Source organism: Xenopus laevis, chromosome 5S, assembly GCF_017654675.1.
Source record: "Xenopus laevis strain J_2021 chromosome 5S, Xenopus_laevis_v10.1, whole genome shotgun sequence".
Taxonomy (NCBI): Eukaryota; Metazoa; Chordata; class Amphibia; order Anura; family Pipidae; genus Xenopus; species Xenopus laevis.
The window spans coordinates 28,746,959-28,768,991 of record NC_054380.1 but is presented as its reverse complement, the minus strand read 5'-3'; the positions used below and the strand labels follow the sequence as shown (position 1 = coordinate 28,768,991).

General features: G+C 39.0%; 1 protein-coding gene across 1 annotated transcript in view; it reads left to right on the top strand.

The window, feature by feature from the left end:
* The first annotated feature begins 4,825 nt into the window (after positions 1-4,825).
* Positions 4,826-22,033, top strand: part of LOC121394171 (bifunctional protein GlmU-like) — a 53,062-nt gene continuing 35,854 nt past the window's right edge. The window contains exons 1-2 of the mRNA XM_041564346.1: positions 4,826-4,915; positions 6,024-6,083. Coding sequence (XP_041420280.1) covers positions 4,913-4,915; positions 6,024-6,083 — 63 coding nt within the window. The 5' untranslated portion in view covers positions 4,826-4,912. The remainder of the gene's footprint in view (positions 4,916-6,023; positions 6,084-22,033) is intronic.

The window sequence follows — 22,033 nt, the reverse complement described above, 5'->3', positions numbered from 1 at the left end:
ACTCATTATGCTAATTGTTTACCAAATTTGTTATTTCTTTAATGTGCCTTGCAATGGCCAGGAACAAAATGGAATAAGAATAATTGTGGGTAGACCCTGCATCACGATAATTCACAAACATCACTCGTTAGTTAACGGTAATTATGTTGGGTGTCAGGCTGAACCTTTCTGTGTACATCAGGTAGACTGGGCTGAACCGTTGCAATCATGAAACCTTTTATAGCTATCTCTAATTGCTTTCAAATCAATACTGACATCATTCATTAATGTGCATTGGTGCAGCACAATTGCTTGGCAAGCAGAGGCCACATGATGGCGATATTGACCATGGTATGTTTTCATAAATCTTCTAGCAAGGCAATAGAAATATATATATGTACACAAATGGCCTGTAGGCTAACTTGTGGCATTAGACACCAGGCAATAAGAGTACAAACTGACTTTAAAGAGACAAATGGAAACATGACAAGGCTGGCAAATTGTGTGCACATTGTGGGACAGTTTTCTTTGCGTTGTACTTCTCACAAGGACATTTACATAGGTATTTGTACTAAATAAAAAGGGCAGAGCAGACTTCCTTCTAAATTAAAATAGGTGTTTCCTATCACAATAGATTTGACACATTTTTGGTGTCAAATTTAATATGACCTTTGAAACATGGCCCTATAAAATATTTTCCAAAAATGGCTCATGCACTGGCACAAGCTATAATGCCTGCTGGACGTGGCTGACCCTTTCTATCTTTCTATTTGAAAAATCTCCATCATCAGAGCTAAAGTTAGAAATGGAGGCCCCAGGCATTTTATTATATTATAATACACAAAAGCCATGAATATCTTGTAAATTATATCCTTATAAACGGTGAGTTCTGATGTCATCAGTTATAAACGGTGAGTAGTGATGTCATTTCTGTCACATGACTCACTAAAACTTGTGTATTATAATAAATAAAGTACCCCCTGTTGCAAAATATGAGGATATTAGAAGTCACCTTGGAGTTTCATGCCCTGTATAAAAACACTCGGCCTTCGGCCTCGTGTTTTTATATGGTCATGAAACTCCTCTGTAACTTATAATATCCTTATATTTTACAAAAGGGGGTACTTTATTCCCTATATATAAACCTGGAATATTTAGCCTATGACCCTCCAGCTGTTATTGTACTATAACTCAATACAAGTGAAAATGTTCTGTTCATTAACAGTCCTAAATATATAGTACAGCTTCCTTCATTTTGTCTTTATAAGTCAGGAAATATCATACGTTATATTACCTATGACCCGTTATCCTCCTACTTAAGGGGATACTATTATGTGAAATAAGAAATGTTATTAATACCTATAAACTACATAAGATATTTAATTTATTAGGATATTAATAGGGTTTTGTTATTTCTAAAAAACTGTGGCCCCAGTGAATGAATACTAGGTGCAATATTGCCCCCCTACCGGTCTTGTACACTATTATTTGAGGCATTGTTAAATAAACCCCGCTTTGCCAAAAGATAAATTGGTCATCAGGAAAAGCATTTCCACAAAGTGGCCAGCAGAGTTCTCTGTTTCATAAGGGTTTTGGAAGAGTTTTTGTCTCAGAGCAATCATGGCTGCTGCCACTAAAAAGGATTAATGGAAATATGACTCCTCATGCAGAACATCCTGAGCCTATATGGTTTACTGAACATTTATAGAAAAATTAAATAGATGTAATATGTAGAATAAATAGCATCTTTTTTCCATTTAGAGAATGATCTGAGGCATGGTGTCATTAGAAAAAAAAACCTGCATGCAATGTATTTTCATTAAAATAGGGCTAAAATATGTATTTATAATATTGTTAGAAAGAAACAGCAGCGTTATCGAGTAGCATAAGGGTATACATTGCATTCTACCTACGTCCAGTCATAGGATTCTAGCTCTCTGTACAGGCTTTCATTGCTTTAATTCCTAGAAGAGAAAGGTAAGGTACAGCGATGGTAAAATTATAGGATTTTGTTTGTTTTCGCATCTTTCTTCCTGTATAAACAAATAACTGATTCTGCTGTTTTGGGATACAGGTATTGGACCTGTTATCCAGAATGCTTGCGACCTAAATCTTTTTGTAATTTGGTTCTTGATACTTAGAGGGGCACATTTACTATTGGTTGAATATCGAGCGTTAATTAACCTTCGATATTCGACCCTCGAAGTTAAATCCTTCGACTTTGAATATCGAAGTCGAAGGATTTAGCGCAATTCCTTCGATCGAACGATCGAAGGAAAAATGGATTTTAAAAATGGATTTTAATCCATCGATCGAATGATTTTCCTTCGATCCCAAATTGCCTAGAAAGCTTATGGGGTCCTTCCCCATAGGCTAACATTGGTGCTTGGTAGTTTTTAGGTGGCGAAGTAGGTGGTCGAAGTTTTTTTTAAAGAGACAGTACTTCGACTATCGAATGATCGAATATCGATTTTTAGTTCGAATCGTTTGAAGTTGTAGTCGAAGGTCGAAGTAGCCAATTCGATGGTCGGAGTAGCCAAAAAAATACTTCGAAATTCAAAGTATTTTTTATTCTAATCCTCAAGTAATGTGCCCCTAAGTCTACTAAAAAATCATGTAAACATGGTTTTGCTTCCAATAAGGAATAATTATATCTTACAATGGCTCAAGTACAAGGTACTGTTTTGTTATTACAGAGAAAAGGGTAATCATTTTTAAAACTTTTGATGATGTGGATAAAATGGAGTCTATGGGAGACGGCTATTCCTTAATTCGGAGCTTTCTGGATAACGGTTTTCTGGATAAGGAATCCTTTAAAGGACCGTTAAAATGACACCAAACTGGTTAGGTAAAATAGCATTTGTGTCATGGCCACCCCTTTCTATCCACACCCACATTACACCCAGATATTCTCCCCACCCCCCAGCCAAACTGGCTGCTGAAAGATGCCATAGACAGTTATTATGTAGTGGGCTGGTGGGGGCTTTTTGGGCCTCTTGAAAATTCCAGGGTCTATTTTGAATCCCAGAGCCCTCCCCCCTCGATACATACAATTCTGTCAAACGCAAGCGGTGCTGTATTCATGGGGGGAAGCAGGTGCTCGCTCTCCATTCCAGTCCATTCAAGGACCTGCGCCCCAGGTGCTAATGACAGGACAGCATGCAATGTGAAAAAAACATGGCAGTTTATGCAATCTGTAAATTAGGCCTAATGTTTTATTTTGATGATACTGTGCCTTTAACATTATTACAGGAATTCTGTGAGTGATGTGCTGCCCCAGCAGTTAAAAGTTCAAGTTCATAGTAAAGTGTATATGTTTAATGCTTATATTAGAGTCCTGCAGTGGGTCGGGTACCTGCAAAAAAAGCGGCCACCCTGCGGAGTGAGGGGAGGATTTTCAGGTGCGGGTATAGATGCGGGTCGTGGGTCAGGTCTCATCTAAATTTCTTATCTTAAGTAATATTGTCTATATTTTACTCCTTTTAAAGTTTTACAAACTTGTTTCTGTCCCTGCCTACTTTTGATGACATCACTTCCAGTGTGCAGCGCCATCACTTCCTGTTTGATGGTGGTCAGCGGGTTGCGGATCAAAGTGGGTAAATATGTGGGATGCAGAAATTGGTTATGCGAAGGACTCTATCTTATATGCTTAACCATTATTATGCTGCCACCTAGTGACCAAAGCTATTCGTCAGGCTCTGTATTTCGTTGTTTGTAAACCCTCCACTTATACCTTCCTCATGTGTCATGTCAGTTCCTCCCATCATCCTTTTGTGCTCCTGCCTATCATCAAAGAGGAGCTACAGCTCAGAGGTTAGGAAAGGAATATTCTTTTTGACCTGCAGCACTTATTCATCCACTGCTACATTTGTCCATCCAGCTCAAATAAAGCAGCTTTGTGGATTCCAAGGGGCAGATTTATCAAGGGTCGAAGTGAATTCGAGGGAATTTTCGAAGTAAAAAAATTTGAAATTCAAAGTAATTTTTTGGATACTTCGACCATCGAATAGGACTTTCATTCGAAGTAAAATAGTTTGAATATTCGACCATTCGATAATCGAAGTACTGTCTCTTTAAAAATACTTTGCCAAATTAAACCTGCCGAAGTGCTATGTTAGCCTACGGGGATCTTCTAATGCATTTTTCTACGTTTTTTGTAGCTGAAGTAAAAGCATTTGATTGATCGCTGAAATAGTTGGAATCGTTCAATTCGAACGAGTTAATCGTTCAATCAAGCGATTTTACTTCAACCGCAAAATGGTCAAATTCAGTAAAAAACCGTCGACTTCGATATTCGAAGTCGAAGTATAGCCATTTGATGGTCGAATTTTGAAGTATATTTCACTTCGAAATTCGACCTTTGATAAATCTGTCCCTAAGTGTCTGGTGAGTTCAGCTATCTGGCAAAGATTGCCCTCAGTGGTTGTTACAGCTCCATACAGGCCCAGCAGGGAGATCTCATGGGGAGATCAGCCATTATCACAGCAATTGGAGTCAGAATAGGTGATTTAATCTCACAAATCAACACTATTTTCCTTTTGCAGAATTATCAGTTTAATGGCCAAAATGTTACATTCTACTAATAACAAAACCGAATACAAATTCACTCCAAATCATTTAAAGCTTTTTTTTTTTTTTTATTAAACTTAGGCGTAAAAACACAACAGAAAACAGATATATACATTTAAAAAGGCGTAAAAACACAACAGAAAACAGATATATACATTTAAAAAAAGCTAATAAATGTTAATAATCCACTAGGTGGTGTCCAAAATCTTTGCGTTTTGAACAGAATTTTGCATGTGACCCCCGGAGATTAAAGTCCCACGTCATAGGCAACCTTTAGACCAGAACTAATAGCCATTTAAAAGACAACAGCTCAGCAACAAGTGTGTGTCAAGCCAAAGTAAACGCAGGCTCCTGCTCTGTAATCATGGTGAGTTAAATTGTTGTGTGTCTTGTGCCAGCGCAGCCAGTCCAACCCAAGCCACCCGTAGAATGAGATGCAGATGATTATTATTGATTTAATATATTATCACTTCTATTATACTGTATATCACAATTCATTAGGTGCAACTTTTTGAAGGAATATTTAGTGTCCTAGTCAGGGGAATAGGCTACCCTAGGTCTAGGGGCCCAGAGTAATTAGGCACCCATCTAGCTTTTTCAATGATTATTTTTATTTAATTTTCTTTAAAAAATTTATTTTTATTTATGTTGCTAGGCCTGGGTCCAGACAAGACATCTGCATGGTACCTGCTGGGAGAATATTAGGTAGCCAGACTAGGTGAGGTGAATGCATGGCATGTGCCCAAGCTCTCTAAGACTCATCTGTTGTAACATTACTGGTGCTCACCAAACCTAATGTGTCTTAGAAAGCTCAGACGGGCACCAGTTATGTCACAACAGATGAGACTTAATGAGATTGGGCACATGCCATGCACCTTGCATTGTCTTGTTGCCTAATCTTCTCCCAGCAGATACCAACTGTGCACCTGACTGTTTTTTTTTTATGATTTTTGCCCGAAAACCACAAAATCTTTGGATTATTACACGAAACCCAATGCAGATCAAAATATTTTTGGGACTTCTCCCATTGACTTACAGTATATGCAACCACGGCAGGTCTGAGATGCCGGATTTTCCGATTCTGACTTTTCCCATCCTCGGGGTATAACAAATCCTGAAATATTATTTTTTTTCCCACTAAAAATTGGGTTTTTGGCATTCAGAGTTCAGTTAATAAACCCCATAGTGTTTGTATTAAAATGTACCACTAAGGCAATGCTACAGGTATCCATATGCCCTTCATAGCCACCAGCTGAAATGAGAAAAAGCTATGAGGCTGTTATTCCATTATTACAGAATTCAGCAGCCCTCGTGTTTCCACTTCTGATATTTTGCATAAGTTTGAACATATTAATGACAATCCTTTGCCTTGTGCCACATATGAAAGTGTGTTGTAATCGGGGAGTGTGGTATAAATCAACGAGTGCTGCACTTTAAGTACATAAAGTAGAAATAATACATTTCTCTTTCTTCAGATTTCCTTACTGTGCCTTGGAGTGTTACTGTATGAATCTGGAGCTAATGCATTTATTCAGGTAATATGTGGCAGTTTTTTAAAGAAAAAGGCACATATGCAACAGATGTTTAAATTGTAGAGGAGTAGCTGGGCCCATCTTGGTTCTGCTGCAAAGGCACACAGTACAGTATATAGTCTTCAGCCTAGACTTTACAATGTGGATCTGGCAGGTCTGAACTTAGCACTAAGCCCCTAGTTGTTATGTTTCAGCTGCAGTGAAACGCATGGGGGGAATAAATGGAATCTATGTTTTCCTTTCTGCATTGAAATATATAGGGGCAAAAATACTCAAATATGTCAGTTTCTGTGCAAACACCAGCTCTGCACTATACATTGGTGCCATAGTACTTTTCTAGCGGGACTGGGGCATGGCTTAAAATGACCTAATTTTTCAACAAGGTATTATGGGTGGTATGTACAGGGAAGCTCTGGTTCAACTGTCAGTAGTTTGGACTAGCCATTTCCAATTTCACGTAAAACACAAGACAGGAACAAGGCTAGTGCTCAGTGTTCAACACATGCTGGAGAGACAGAAATGTCATGTCCCTTGCATAGAACTTATGGCAACTTTGCTTTGAGAGTTATAGTATCTGTTGAAAAGATTTGCCTAGGTGTGAATGCACAAATGTTCGATGTTCAAAGGTACAGCTGTTGTTGAACTGTAACAGCCTTTTCTGGATGTTTCAGGTCAAGAAGAGCTTTAGGGCTGCAGATCTGACATATTGGATGTACACTTGTATACACTGAAAATAGCAGACAACTATTGCACAATATATTCTTTGTATTTTTTATCTTCACTTTATGCACCCTGTAATTATTATTATAAACACATATGGACCCCGGGCAAATGCCTTTCTGCTCTACCCTCAAAACAGTCCTGCTGCTTGACAAGAGGAAATTACATGGGCAAATGCAAAGATAAGTAACTGGCAGTTGGGAAATGATGCAGAAGGGTGCCTCTTCATCCAACAATAGAATCAGGCTGACAAATAAGCTCCATTGGAATGCACTGGAATGTTTCTGCGCACACCAGGGACAAAGTGGAGTCTAGCCGCAGGGCTTTAGACGTGATTTGGATGGAGGTGCCAGTTGGATCACTGCTGGTCCAATTAAAGCTGTCTGTACAGTGCAGCCCTAGAGACTCTGCCTGGCCATTGTGAGCATTGCAGTGATATCTGCAGCCAAGACCCCAATCATTAGTATTCTTGCCAGGCTGTGTGTTATCCATAATTCTCTTTAATTTTTTTCTTCCTTTGATTGTTCGTTAGCATATAAAATGTTGCTAGTTATAGTCTTTCCGCACTTCTTGCTCATTTCTGGTTAGAATTCAATATCACCTTTGTATATCCTGCTAGCAGTGTCTCACACAACTTTTGCATTTATGTGAATAATTGGAAAGCTGAATTGAGAAAAGATTAAATTAAACTTCAAGGCAGAAAAAGAAGAAGAAAATCAATTTTCCCAGCCACAGAGCTTTATATATCCTTCTTTGTTATTTTGAATCAATAGTTCTGTTCCCATGAATAGCTGAATAAGCACTTTTTTACATAGTGTTGGTACACATGTGGACTAAGTCGCTGAACCTTCGTTCGCAACACTTTTGATCATTAACAGATTCCTGCTCCTAGTCTCATTTCTTGGCATCTTTGAATTTAAGTTACTGCCTTCAGCGGAGCAATTATACCATGCTGCTTGGCCCCTGCGCTTTGCTAAAATAAACGGATTCCTCCCATACGTATGAAAACACATGAAAAGTAATGCACAAAAAGTCTTGTATATAAAATGAGTGAAGCTCCCTAAAAAGGAGAAGCTGATGATATATGGATAGCGACAGGCTATGATTTACGGTGGGACTTAAATTATACTTTTTTTAAAGCAACTATTTATTACTCTGCTAAACAGTTTTATTTATTTCATCTATTTAACATATTTTCCACAGTGAAACCTATTCATTATCACAGGGCCATTTGTGTTCCGTTATATGAGCCAATGCGTCCAACAGATACACATGCATCTTGATTCACCTGCAGGGCAGGGTGCAAGGTGCAAAAACAGCATAAACTGCCATGCTTTTTTTACACCCTATTCTGCACTTCTTCACTTTCCCCTATGAATATAGGACTTTCAGGCATCAGATGAAGGACCCATGATGTCTGAAATATGTAGCGCAATGCATTTCTAAATAAATTACAAAGAAGCTGTGCCTGTTTGGTCTCCAGTGGAGTTTGTTCATCTGTGTTTCATGTTGCCATTTGGCAGTGCAGTATTCATGAATCATGGAATGGGGTGGCACATAGGGGACCCTCATACCAACCCTACCTGCCACCTACCCTGCTTTGCACCTGCTCTAATTGGGCACAAGGTGCAGAGCTTAGAAAAACCCCAGACTCAAATGCTATATAAATGAGAATTTCAATGACCAGGGCCTGTAGGAGGCGTATTCTTGGCAGAGGTGTAACCTGGTGTGGAGTGAGCATGGGAAAGAGCTGAGTTACAGGTGGAGTATGGGAATGAGTGTTGGGGCAATTGACTGTAAATAACCAGCAGTGGCAGGAGGTGAGTGGATTGCCAAGCACCATTCCTTGGCTGCCAATACAACTTAGCCTGACACTGACCACACCAATAATGATATCTTGCCATATTAGGCCATGTCCCATTCTAGTGTATTCTGTTCTTCTCTGTTATCCTCTCTATGTAATCAATGCAAGCACTAATAACAAACTGCTTGTGGACAGCCTTCCTGTGAGACAATGAGGCAAAGCTAAAGAGGCAACGCTAAATCTGAACACTGAACCAGTAATACCTTCACAAACACAGACGTACGTAAAGCAATAGATTTGCATTCTTTTTCATTTCCCTGAATCGAACGTTTTATCTCTAAAATGTGTGTATTTAATTACTCTAGACCATATCTGTAGAAATAAGTCAAATCAACTGGACTTGCTGTGTTTTTCTTGAAGGCGTTTCACCAGTCATCCAACTGGCTTTCCCAATTCTGAACTGAGAAAGCCAGTTGGATGACTGGTGAAATGTCCAGTTGATTTGACTTATTTTCACAGATATACCATGACCTGGATAAATGAGAATCTTCAAAGAAATACTCTAAACCATAAAAAAATCTATATTTATTAAATGTAAAAACTAGGAAAAACTTTAAAGGGGAACTATCGCGAAAATGAAAATCTAATATATGCTTCATCATACTGAAATAAGAAACTTTGTAAATACAATGAATTAAATATTCTGCATTGTTTCTGAAATAATCAAGCATCTGTTTCTCTTCATTCTCTCTTCATGCAGCAGTTGGGTGTCAGATAGTCATTGACAATTAGATCCAATATATCTTATGGGGGGGGCTCCCTTTCCTAGCAGATGTATTAGAGCTCACTCAAATAACTGATTCCAGTACAAACAAAATAATTGCCTTTTGCACAAATCCTGCATGTAGAGAGACATGATGTCTGGTGATTTTAATAGAGTGAGCTCGAATACATCTTCTATGAAAAATGAGCCCCCCTATAAAATATATTGGATCTAACTGTCAATTAATATTTGACACCCAACTGCTGCATGAAGACAGAATGAAGAGAAACAGATGCTGAGAGAGGGAGTGTGAAGATAAACTTCATTATTTCAGAAACGGTACAGAATTTTTAATTGATTGTATGTAGAAAGTTTCTTATTTCAGTATGCTGAAGCTTATATTAAATTTTCATATTCACGATAGTTCCCCTTCAACAAAAAACTGGCAAGATTATGTAGAAGCAAACAGAAAAGGTGCTACAAATACCAAATGTTGAAAAACGCACCACGTTGAAAAGGCGGTTCAGGTGTACCCCAGACCCTCAGCTCGGAGGCAGAATAACCATAACCATAAAGTGCCCATTACTAAGGGCACGAAACTGTTCTTCTTTTTTCATATAAATCAATAAATGAAGTTTTTTAACTTTATATTGTGGCCCTGTAGATTTTCTAATGTGCCTGAAGCCCTTTTTCAATGTTGAGATTATGTAGAAGTCAATAGGGGCTGTCCTTGGCAAATTGTATAATTTTTCTTTACTTCCAGGTTTTAGAGGTTTCCTGTTATTTTTTTTTCATTTGTAACTCCATGAAAATTCTTAAGAAAACAAGGATTTCAATGTTTTCCTATTCATATTCAGATTCTTTCTGAATTTTTATTCATTCATACTTCTTATATTCTTATCTTTTAATAAATAAAATAGACATTCAAGCTACACAAACTCAAATTGTGGTAAATAGGCCTCTTACTATTTCCTTTGCATAAAATCTATAGGGCAAATACAAAAAAAAAGTAGAAAGAAAGTGGCTCTTTAGTATTGGATAGCAGCATGCAACCTACAGTAGGAACTGACTTGTAGATTGTCAGATCTATATGTTCCCTCTATGTGATTATTACTGTACTCTAGGGCAAGACATATTTTATCTCCAATATATAATTTAATTTTTCCCATTGTACTGCTCTGCTGCCCCCCAAATTAGTTTTTTAATTAGCCTCTAGTGACATGCTTAGGTTGCTGGCATTGGACATTATTTAAAAGTCAGATTATTATAAAAAGTTCAACAATTTTAATCCACATACATTCTTTTCCTTCTCAGCCAAACTCTGTTCTGGATTCCTTATGTTAGGCTTCTGCACTGAGAGTAATTGGATGAACTACTGATTGCTGGCCCAAAGGGACTAGAGAGTGGCACATTCCCTCTTCTGAATGAATTGATTGACAAGCGACAACTTTAATAGACTAGATGCCTTCCTAATCATTGTAGCAATCAGACTTTAGGCACTTCTGCCAATTATTGGATATACTCCCAACTCCAAGCAGCAAAAATAAAAAAACATACATTCAATATTCTGCATAATTACGTGGCTAATTGTAGGGACAGGACCACTCAATAAAGCGTGACAGAGATACCAGGCTCTGCACCTCTAGGTCGCAGGTCCTAATAACACAGTCATTAACATTTGAAAAACAGTTGGAAGCCCCATGGCCCATGGACTCCCATTAGTTGAACACTGACATCTGTGATAACACCCAAGCTATTATAACAGGAGATCATTAGCAAATCAGTAGGGACAGAATGGCAGAAACATATCCCCCCACAACACATATCATACATAAATTAAAGTGCAAAGTATAAAGTGTGGGGTATTTCATTTCTGTAAAATAATTGACATCATGACTCTACAATTATAATTGACAATATGGCCGTACGGCACTATACGACTGCAAGTGCAGTCACATTAAAATGGACACATACACAGATATTGTGCATATTGACACCATACTTCTAAACACACTCCTTGCACATTTGTATACTTGCACAAGTGCCAGTCTGCTTTAATGAATTGTGCCCAAGTGCCCCTTTTAACTCTGGAATTGCTGCCAATTAATTTTGATGTTATTTCCTGGCTGCCCACAGTGGACAATCCCTACTTCCAAGATACACACACACACACATATTACATTGGAATTCTGTGGAAAATACTGTTTATGGATAAAAAGCATGTCCATTTGTGTCAGAAATTTGCACTTTATACACTTCATTACGGACATAAACATGTCTTATAAATGACAGGCTAGCCTTAGCACTTGTAGCCATTCCATTTTAATATGCCCCAGGATTTCCACCTATAGCACCTATTTCTATTTTTTTTTATAAAGTTTCTAATACAGTATATCAAAAACTGTTTTTGTCTAGAAATTGATTTTTACATATGTATTGCTGTTCTAGAATACAGACAAAGATACACTGGATACAACGGCAAATTCTGCCACCATTTAATTGTCATAATATTTATGTTACTTAGGGTATGAGGGCTGTAATTTTCCTATCAAACAAATTGTAGGGTAAATGTATCTGCTGAAAGTAAGGGCAGCTGAAAGTGTGAAAAAGTATTTGTGTATTTCTCTAATAAATGGTAAACTTAAATGGGACGTGCAGCCTCTAAAATAGTAAAGGTTACAAATAATGGATCTATATTTATCTTTTAAAGATAAATTTAATTGAGAAAAGAATGCAAGCATCTGCATTGAAATGTTTCATTATTCAGTGTTAATTATTACTGATAATGAATCAATACCCAACACTATCACAGAATCAAAAGTAATGCAAACTCTTACCCTTCATTCAAAATTTCAAACCAGTTTGCCACAACCAGGTCTAGTAACCCACAGCAACCATTCAGATATTCACTAATAACTGCTATGCGTTGCTATAGGGTACTGTAACAGTTGACACTTTGCAACTTCTATAACATTACGCACCAAATATTTTCTTACATTGTGTATCAGTATCTTCAATAATGGTTTATTTCAGCCACATCCAACCATTGGATCTATAGCTGTTTGACCCCTCCGCGTCCAACAAAAGCTGATGCTTGATCTAGCCTCCATCCTTATATTCTTTGCAATGGTTGTGGTGGGTCAATTACAAGACATTTTATGAGACATGGGCCCATGTGCCCATGGGTCCCTGGTGCAAAATTTGTTCAGCGCTTCTTTAGTTCTTCTTTATTCCATCCTCTTTCCAACCAAAACCTTCAAACCCTGCTTCCATGTTGTCTCCTTCACACTAAAATTTGTTTTCATTCTTTCATGGATTCAAGGATTTGCAAATAAAAAGTGCAGACTAAGGGGGCTATTTATCAAAGTCCAAAGTTATCTCAATATTTTCTGAAAAAAGCTCCGCACAGGTTTTTTAACCTTATTTATTAATACACTTTCCCGAAAATTTTGATGGCGGGAAAAAAATCTGGAAAAAAAACGCGAAAACAACCGAATTTTTCAAAATTTCCACCTGATTTTTGCCTGAAAACCCAGAAAACTTCGAATTATTGCACGAAACCCAGCGCAGATCAAAAAATCTTTGGGACTTCTCCCATTGACATATATGCAACCTCAGCAGGTCTGAGATGCCGGATTTTCGGATTCTGACTTTTTCCATCCTCGGAGTATAATAAATACTGAAAAATTTGTGGTTTTTTTTCCACTAAAAATTTGGATTTTACACAAAAAAAAAAAAAATTTTGGGGGGTTTTTGGCATTCGGAGTTTATTAAATAACCCCCAAAACAACCAAATCTGTTATTATTTTTATAACTAGCATTTATTTGGCTGTTGAGAATAAGCTTAACATTTTTAGGGGAAAAAAATGCAAATAAAAAAAAACTATTTAAATCCGATTTTCAAAGACAAATATATTACAAGGTGTTTTGGGTAGATTGCCATCACTATTTTTGTACAATCACAATTATTTGCATTTTAACATTTTACCAGTTTATTTTATAGGCATTTTTATCACATCATGAATCTAATCATTATGCTGCTGTGTTCGTTTCTTAATGAAAAAGACCTTGCTACCTCTAATAAGATGCGAGCAAATTGTACTGTTATAATCTCTTGCAGAAGTAATTAGTGATGTCACTATGGATGGTGTGTAATACTGTATGAGTATCAATACTGTTTGTAGTTGTGTGTGTGACCCTATAAAGGATATCATTGATTATACTTCTACACTGATGATAAGAATGTCAACTGGAAATCCTCGGGGGTGACATACTATCATCATAGATATTTTCCTTAAAATGATGATACATGATTAAATAGTGGAGTATGCACTGTATAACTTAAGACGGGCTTTTCAGATAATTATTAAAATATCATGGCTAAAGTTCTTCTGCTTCTGCCTTGCCTTATCATGCCAAATATTATGTTCTTGTACTTGTACTGTGTTGTAAATAGATCTCAGCAGCCAGTAGTTTTATTTCTTGAATTGGTAAGATTATATGTGTAATATTTTTTTTTCAATTTCTCTTTTAATTAAATTTGCCTTTCACCATTTAGATTTTAGTTTGTCGCCATGGTCTATGCCACTACTATCCTGAAAACTGATTGATTACAGAACAGAATTTTAAATTATATCACTTACCTTTCTATTCTGGCACTCTCCTATTAAGCTATTAAAAAATGCCTTACCCTTTAAACAAAACAGGGATTGTTTGTCCATATATTGCAATATATTTAAGTTGGCCAACTACTATCCCTTGTATGGCCAGTCCTACACTCAACGTGATCCCAGTGGTGGCCAATAAAAGAGAAACCATGTTTGGGAGTTTTAACCTTGAAAGCAGCCCGTAAATTGCAGGTAAAACTTAGTCCCTGTGTAAAATGTATAATGAAGCAGTAGAATTCTTAATGAATCAGATGCAAGTTGAGTGTAGGACTGGCCACACCGGGGATGACTTTGACGTAGTTGGCCAGCTTAAATATATTGCAATATATGGACAAACAATCCCTGTTTTGTTTGAGGGGTAAGGCATTTTTTAATAGTTTAAGGCACAAAACGTCTCAATGTCCTAAATATATAGACAATGGGTTGAGTGCAGAGGACCTCGTGTATTTGTCTATAGTTATACAGTGTTCCCTTCTTCTCCTGATCACTGCCCCCTGAGCCTTGTGCTGGATGTTCAAACAAAGAAACAATGGACACAGTGTCCACTCTGCAGTAGGTACAATGTCTCAATGTCCTAAATATATTGATAATGGGTTGAGTGCAGAGGACTCTTGTTTTTGTCTGTATGTATTTTGTGGTCACAGTCTCATTGGTTTTAAAAACTAGTGGTGAGCACAACTTTCCCTTGTTTGTAACACTGTATAACTGACTTGAGTATGTGGCTTGAGTATAGGGCTTCTAGGCATATTGCCTAGAAGCCCTATATTCACGGGTTCTTCTTCCATGTTCCTTTGATATGATGTGCTAACAATAGACATGATTTTACTGGTGTGTGGGACCAGGATCCATAGCACTTGTATGAAAGAAGCCAGGGGCGCAGGGTCCACTAATGTGGGCAGTAGACAGCGCTAGGTATTCATTGTTACGGCCCAGCAATTGGATCATCAATGACATGGCAGGTGCAAGCTCTACCTACCAACCAACGTGTCTTTGGCACCATTTTACATTCCATACCAGAGGCATATTGTTGCCAGAGACCGGTGCAAAAATGGGGCATATAGCAGATTGTGGGCAACAAACACAAGGGGCATCTTGTCCCTTTAGTCAGTACTAGGTCACAATAAATGGAAATTTAAAAAGCAAAAAGGATCTTTTAGTGGGAACACTCAAGTCCATTTCCTGCTTATGAAATGTTTAGAGATGATCCTTCCATGACCTTGATAGTTGCTTCAATGACATCACTTAGTTGCTGAAGCTCAAACAAGGTAAAAGACATAACAAGGCGTTTTTTAAATCCTGCCTGTACGTGCTCATTTAAAGATAAAAGGAGCTCAACCATTAGCTTTTATTAGGTAGCTATTTTTCACCCTCATAAAATCTAGAGTACAATAGCAAATATATCTTGAGTGCTGCAGTAAAAAATAAAGGTAAGAAACTATGTGGGGATATAAAGATGTATTATTCAATATTTAGTATCATTTATTTCACTGGTGTAGACAGCCCATTTATCTATAAGAGCAAATTGTACTGAATTTCTATTACACTCAGTATAGATCTGTGTATATATAAATAATTCAAAAGTGATACAAAACTTTTAGGTCTTTTTTTTGTGAAAAATGTCAGTGTAACGTACCCTGGTGGTTTAGTGGGCTGGCGGGTACGCCCGCTGCAGTGATCCTGATCCTTCACTCGCCGGTTTCTTCGGGTTTTGTGCATCGCGTGCGTCATGACGTCATCGCTTTTGCTGAAAATTTTTAATATTTAAAGGTGCTTTAAATCCAAACTCATTGCCCGTTGTTAGGTCTAACTTGTTAGTATCTGGATGTGATTCCTGCCTGTTTTGACTCCAGTTTTGATCCTTGCCTGCCTGACTATTTGGAACTCTGCCAATCCTAACTTTTGCCTACCTTATTATTCTGAACTCTGCTAATCTTGACTCTTGCCTGCCTTTGCCTGTCCAGAACTCTTGCTTTGCTTCTCTCATATTAAGACCTGGAGGCATCTGAGTAGCTGAGGGCTCCTCCCGAGGCTAAAGGCGGCTTCTACAGGCAGAGCGGAAGCAGAGCCGTGGCCAGGAGTCTACCACTTGTTCTGGATTTAGGGATCAGTGACAGTCAGTGGCCATATTGGTTACGACATTAGACATGTCAAAATGTCAATCCTTCTGAACTGCCATTCCCTTCACACTGAGCAGCTGAATGAAAATGCTGGCAGTTGCACTGTAGTTGACAGAGAACTTCAAGTCTGGTACCACTGCATTGTATATTATAGAGCAGTGATCCCCAACCAGTAGCTCGTGAGCAACATGTTGCTCTCAACCCCTTTGGATGTTGCTCCCATTGGCCTCAAACAGGAGCTTATTTTGAATATCAGGCTTGGAGGCAAGTTTTAGTTGCATAAAAACCAGGTGTACTGCCAAACAGAGCCTCAATGTAGGTTGACAATCCACATAGGGGCTACTAAATGGCCAATCACAGCACTTATTTGGCACCCCAAGAACATCTTTCATGCTAGTGTTGCTCCCTAACTCTTTTTACTTCTGAATGTTGCTCACGGGTTCTAAAGGTTGGGGATCGCTGTTATAGAGACACCCAATGCCCTGATGCATAGAAGATCCTAGTACAGGTATGGGGCCTGTTATCCAGAATGCTTGGAACCTGGGGTTTTTCAGGTAAGGGATCTTTTATTAATTTTGATCTCCATGCCTTAATTCTACAAAAATATCATATTAACATGAAATTAAACACAATAAAATTGTTTTGCCTCTAATAAGGGTTAATTATATCTAATATTGAATCAAGTACTGGTACTGTCTTGTTATTACAAGGAAAAAGGAAATCATTTTTCAAAATGTTAATTATTTGATTAAAATGGAGTCGGCCTTTGGAGCATTTCGGATAACGTTTTTTCAGATAATGGATTCCATTCCTGTACAGATACTATTTTAATAAATGTGCAATGCATCTTTTCCCCAGGATTTGGGGCTAAAAATAATTTGCAGAGGGACCCACGTATTTAGCCAATGAGGGCTGGAGTTATGTGTGTGCCTCGTCCTGGGCTTTGCAGAATCCAAAATTTTCATGGTGCCCTTCTGGCAACTGCTTGTATCCTATGGTGACTTCATTATCTAATTTGTAAAAAGTACTGTTGGATCTAACAGGAGCTAACTTGGGTTCATTTCCATCATTTAGAATGTTTTTCTATATATTTTTTTTTACAGGAAAGGCCAGTCTATAGACCAAGCCCAATGCCATCCCCAGTAAGGGAAAACAATTTGGTTGCTCTTTTGCTCTTCCTACATTTTGTATTAATGGCTGGTTTAAGTTTTCTCTCCTGTCACTCAATGAAACCATCAGAGTAAAAAATGGAAGCCTGATTTTTGTGTGTGTAGATCTCAGCCAGAGAGAAGAAGGGAGCAAAGCGCAGGTGAAGCGGACTTGGCACTGAGGTGTAAGGACCGCATTGGGTTTTGTGAAAGGCATTAGGCTGGAAGTTAGAGTCCATGCATCTCTGCTTGCTGTTAGTCTGTGTCAGGAGACAATCAAACCATAAGGGTCATTTTCTGCATGAACTAACCTTTTCCTCTCTTTGGGTTTGAAGCCTTTGTTTACAATGAGATGCTCAGTAGGAACATTAAATTAACACTTCATATTCATGGCTGTAAATTTACTGGCAGGCTGTGGAAATGTCACCAAACAAATACTTCATCATTTGTGCTTCATTTAGTTTGTGAATGGGGACACTCTCACCTGCAGAGAAAAGAGGTCAGGCTAAACAGGGATAATTTTAATCAGACTCCCAGACTGGTCTTTAGTTGTAGTGGACTGAGTTGCATTCGGTTCTTAACGTAAAGGTGAGATTGAGGTGAGAGCAAGCAAATAAATAATAAGTACTCTGCGGAATATTTAAAAGACCTCATTCTGGTAACTACGGAATAGAGTCACACTTTAATTGGTTGCCAAGGAGACCAAAAGAACTAAAGATTGTTAATTGTAATCACTTGGAAAGGAAACCATGTTGCAATCTTAATAAGGATGTCTGATTTGTGTAAAACCTTTAAAAAAAGGCAAAGGAAGTTTTTTTCCCTTTTTCGCTATGAAAATAATGATGGTAGATGCCCTTGCTTTTCATTAAACGCTTCATCCTCATTGAAGAGCTTATAAAAGAGAAGCAAAGACTAATTATGTTCCTGGATTTACTCAGTATGTTACATACATTCCAAGGAGATATATGGACAGAATACAGCAATCTGCAGCAGGGCTGGACTGGAGAACCTCAGCTCCTGGCAATACAAATAATCTGGGCCCAGTTCTTGGGGTGTCATAAAGCAGGCATTTCTAATTTGCCAATGTCCAGGGGGGATGCAGGGAGTTATCGTACCTTAACAGCTGGAGGTCTGTAGAATAAGCATCTCTGATGTATATGCTGAAATATGTAACAGTTGATGCACAGTATACACTTTCCTTTCTACATGGCTGGGGGGTAATGCTCTTTTTGCTCTCTCGAGTTGGAAATGCAAGGAGATAGGAAAGGTATGCTTCCTATTTTTTTTTTTTACCGAATTGAATTTTTGTATATCAAGCATGCTGTCTGATTTTCTGTCTCTCAAATTTATCTCTTATTGTTTTTTTAAAATCCACCAATGGGTTTATGGGAAAGCAAATCCTGGCAACCAGATACTGTGTAATGTCCAGAGCGTAATGTCTGCATTAAGAGTCAGATTGGGGTTCGGTGGCCCACCAGGACTCCAAGGGCCCCCTCCTGAAATACACTCCCTCTGTATCCTTCACCACAGCATACACCTTATCATGCGATTTGTTGAGAGGGAGCGTAATGAATCCACAATGTCACGGGGGGCAGGCTTGTGTCGCCCCACGTGGTATTTCACCAGGTCTAGTAACTTATACCAACCAAGTCAGATGTCATTTGGTGGTGACAACTTAGGAAGCAAACATCCAATTGGTTGCTGTAGGTTACTATCTTAGGTGTGTACTTTGAATGATTAATAACATAACCCCCCATCATTCCAGTTATATACATTTATGCACTAGCTGCCTCTATGTGCGTGGACTAACAGACATGGGATCAGCATGAGCATTCTGAATGCAACACCGCACAATGGAAATTCACATGCAAATCCTTGTGCCTATTACAACCTAGTCCTAGACCATCATATACTTCCATTTAAATGTAATCGGGTCATTGAGATCCTGGCTAAAGTTTACTGAGCAGGTGCCACATTTCTGCCATATGATGAAATTTCCTTAACCAATCTTCTATGTCCATTTTTTTATAAATTGACTGTCAAATGATTATAGTTTTTATCAGGTGCGCTCCGCCAATGAGGCGAGCTGAGGCGCTCGCCTCAGGCGGCAGCGCCAGATAAGTTTCCAGGGGCGGCAAAAAGCCACTCCTGTCACTTTAAAGAGCCGAATTTCCGGTTTTGAAACCGGAAATTCGGCTTTACTAGTGCGAGAGAGCGCAGTTGCGCTCTCCGCATTAGTGTTTCTGCGAGGGGAGGGGCGGCATTTAAGGAGCCGCCTCAGGCGGCGTCTTCATTAGAATCGGCGCTGGTTTTTATGACGCTGTAATGTCTACATTTGTATGCAAGAGTCACAGTTGTGGCAGGCAAAAATAAAGCTTAAGGTTCAAAATTTTATTTTTGAGGTTTTCTGGTAGCGAACCCTTATTCTTGTTTGCCTGAGACATTGTACCACATTGGTAGATTCTCCCAGTTTTCATTCTGGCTGTGGGAGAGTTGAGCCAGTGTTGAAATTAGCCTACTAGGTGGTCCACCAAAGCAGACACAGTGTGTCAAGTAAACTGAAAGGCTGAGAATCTTTTGCAGTTGGCTGGCTGATGTAGAGCCTGGTAAAGTGCATGCTGTGGGTGGCACTGATGTAGCTATTGAGGTCCCAGGGAATTCTGTGTCAGGCTTGGTTTACTACAATCAAAGCAGTGATTAAACTTCTTTTGATCACCGGTTTAGTTTCCAGCCTATCAGGGGAGTGGGAGAGCTGGGATCCATATTAATGTCTTGCAGTGGGCCCACATCATTTCCCAGAGGGTCGCAAGGTCAGGTTTGTATTTAGTTAGCTGTAATGATCTCGTTAGGGATCTGAATGGACCACCGTCCAAGTCCTTTCAGGGATATGAGCGTGCCTCTCCTCCCCCCTTCTCTCCCTGCCATGTGTGGGCTTACACAGGACATGAACTGTGATTAATGGACTTCCAGTGCTTAATATTTTGCAAAACAGAATTAAACAAGGAAAGATAAGGACAAAAGGAACTGGACTCAGAAGGGGCAGGAGGTGGTTGTAAACAGAACCAGTACAATCCAAGCTCATGGAATTAACTAAGATGGAGGCATACAATAGCACAGCTGGTTACTGGCAGGGAGCCAGTCCTGGGAGAAAGCTCAATTGCTGTGTCCAGGTGGTCAGACTGTGCTGGCCCTTTTAACTTTGTAAGTCTTCAAACAAAATGGCAAGGGGAAAGAAAAGACTACACTTGCAGTGGGGGGGAAAAATACAAAGGGAAACCAGTGAGCAGACGTAAGAAAGAGATTAATAAGCAAAGAAAGTGACATGCTGATAACAGAAAGTACGTTCAATAGTAGTAATCCTTGACATACACAAAATATGAATACTTTTTCTGTCCTGAATTTAGATGAACTTTCACTTCTATAGTAAAATGAGAGTGTCTGCTTAGGTTAGTGTGCACTTAACTCACGATGCAATGGTATTGACCTGACCAAAGTGCTCTGATAGACAACTACAAAAAAGGGAGAGATAAAGGCCTATCCCAGGCTGGAGTTTTGTGAATTAATCTAACATTTTCTGCCTTGCTGACAAAATGATTTATAGGCACTTACAATAATGAATGGTTCCATTGTGATGGACTATGTAATTTCTCCTACCGCACACCTGTAGTTCACCAATTCTGCAACTGGTAGTGCGTTTCTTCCGTTGACCCGGCCGGGTCCCTTAGCAACGAATGTGTATAGAAAACGGATGCCACCAAACATTCAACGTTTCGGGGGGGAACACCCACTCTTCATCCTGATGAAGGTTGGGTGTTCCCCCCCGAAACGTTGAATGTATATTTTTCCCTTTAAGAAAAGGTATATATCACTTAACATATTTAGATTTTAGAACATATTTTGGAAGAAAGATATGTTTTTTTGTATTCTCTCAGAAATTGTAAACTCGGTTATTTGGTTTCTGCAAGGCTAGGGCCGGAACTAGGGGTAGGTAGAGTAGGCACATGCCTAGGGCGCAAAGCTGAGGGGGCGCCAGGCACGTACCTGCTCTGTCGCCTACCCCGTGTCCGGTCCCGTCTCTACCTGACTGGCACTGGTGTCTTCTGTGTAAATGCGCTTCTGCGCATGCGCGCATACATCTCGCCCATGGGCGCTGGAGCAAAGTTTCGCGCATGTGCAGTCGAGCGCGCACTGAGCCAGCGCCATGGCCCGCCAGGCTGCCTAGGGCGCCTGGCCGGGTTGGCCCAGCTCTGCGCAAGGCTGTTGGTGTGATCCATGTTTTAAATCAACAGCAAGAGTGTAATGTGGGCCATAGCATGGAATATCAAGCCCCACCTCTTGTTCACAAGGGTTTTATATGCTGTTTCTAACAAGCCACTGAATAAAAAACTGATCCAAATTGCAAACTGGTTCTAACAAGCATCCGAATAAAAAAACTGCTCCAAATTGCATCTAATATGGAGGCACATCTGTGTCACGACAACAACAATTGTTTTTAGTTGTTGTTTTGCATTTTTCACCCATTGAACTTAGGACATGGGCAAGAGTTAAATTTAATGCATTGTCAACCTAAATCTACCTTATGATGAAGCCTTTGCACCCTGCAAAGCTAATACAGCTGAAAACCATAATTCACTTTTTTCATCTTGGTCCATTGAAAGGAATCTGATCTACAGAAACCATTGTATACAACTGAATTGCTAATGAAATAAGGGATTAGATATGAATGTAGCCTCA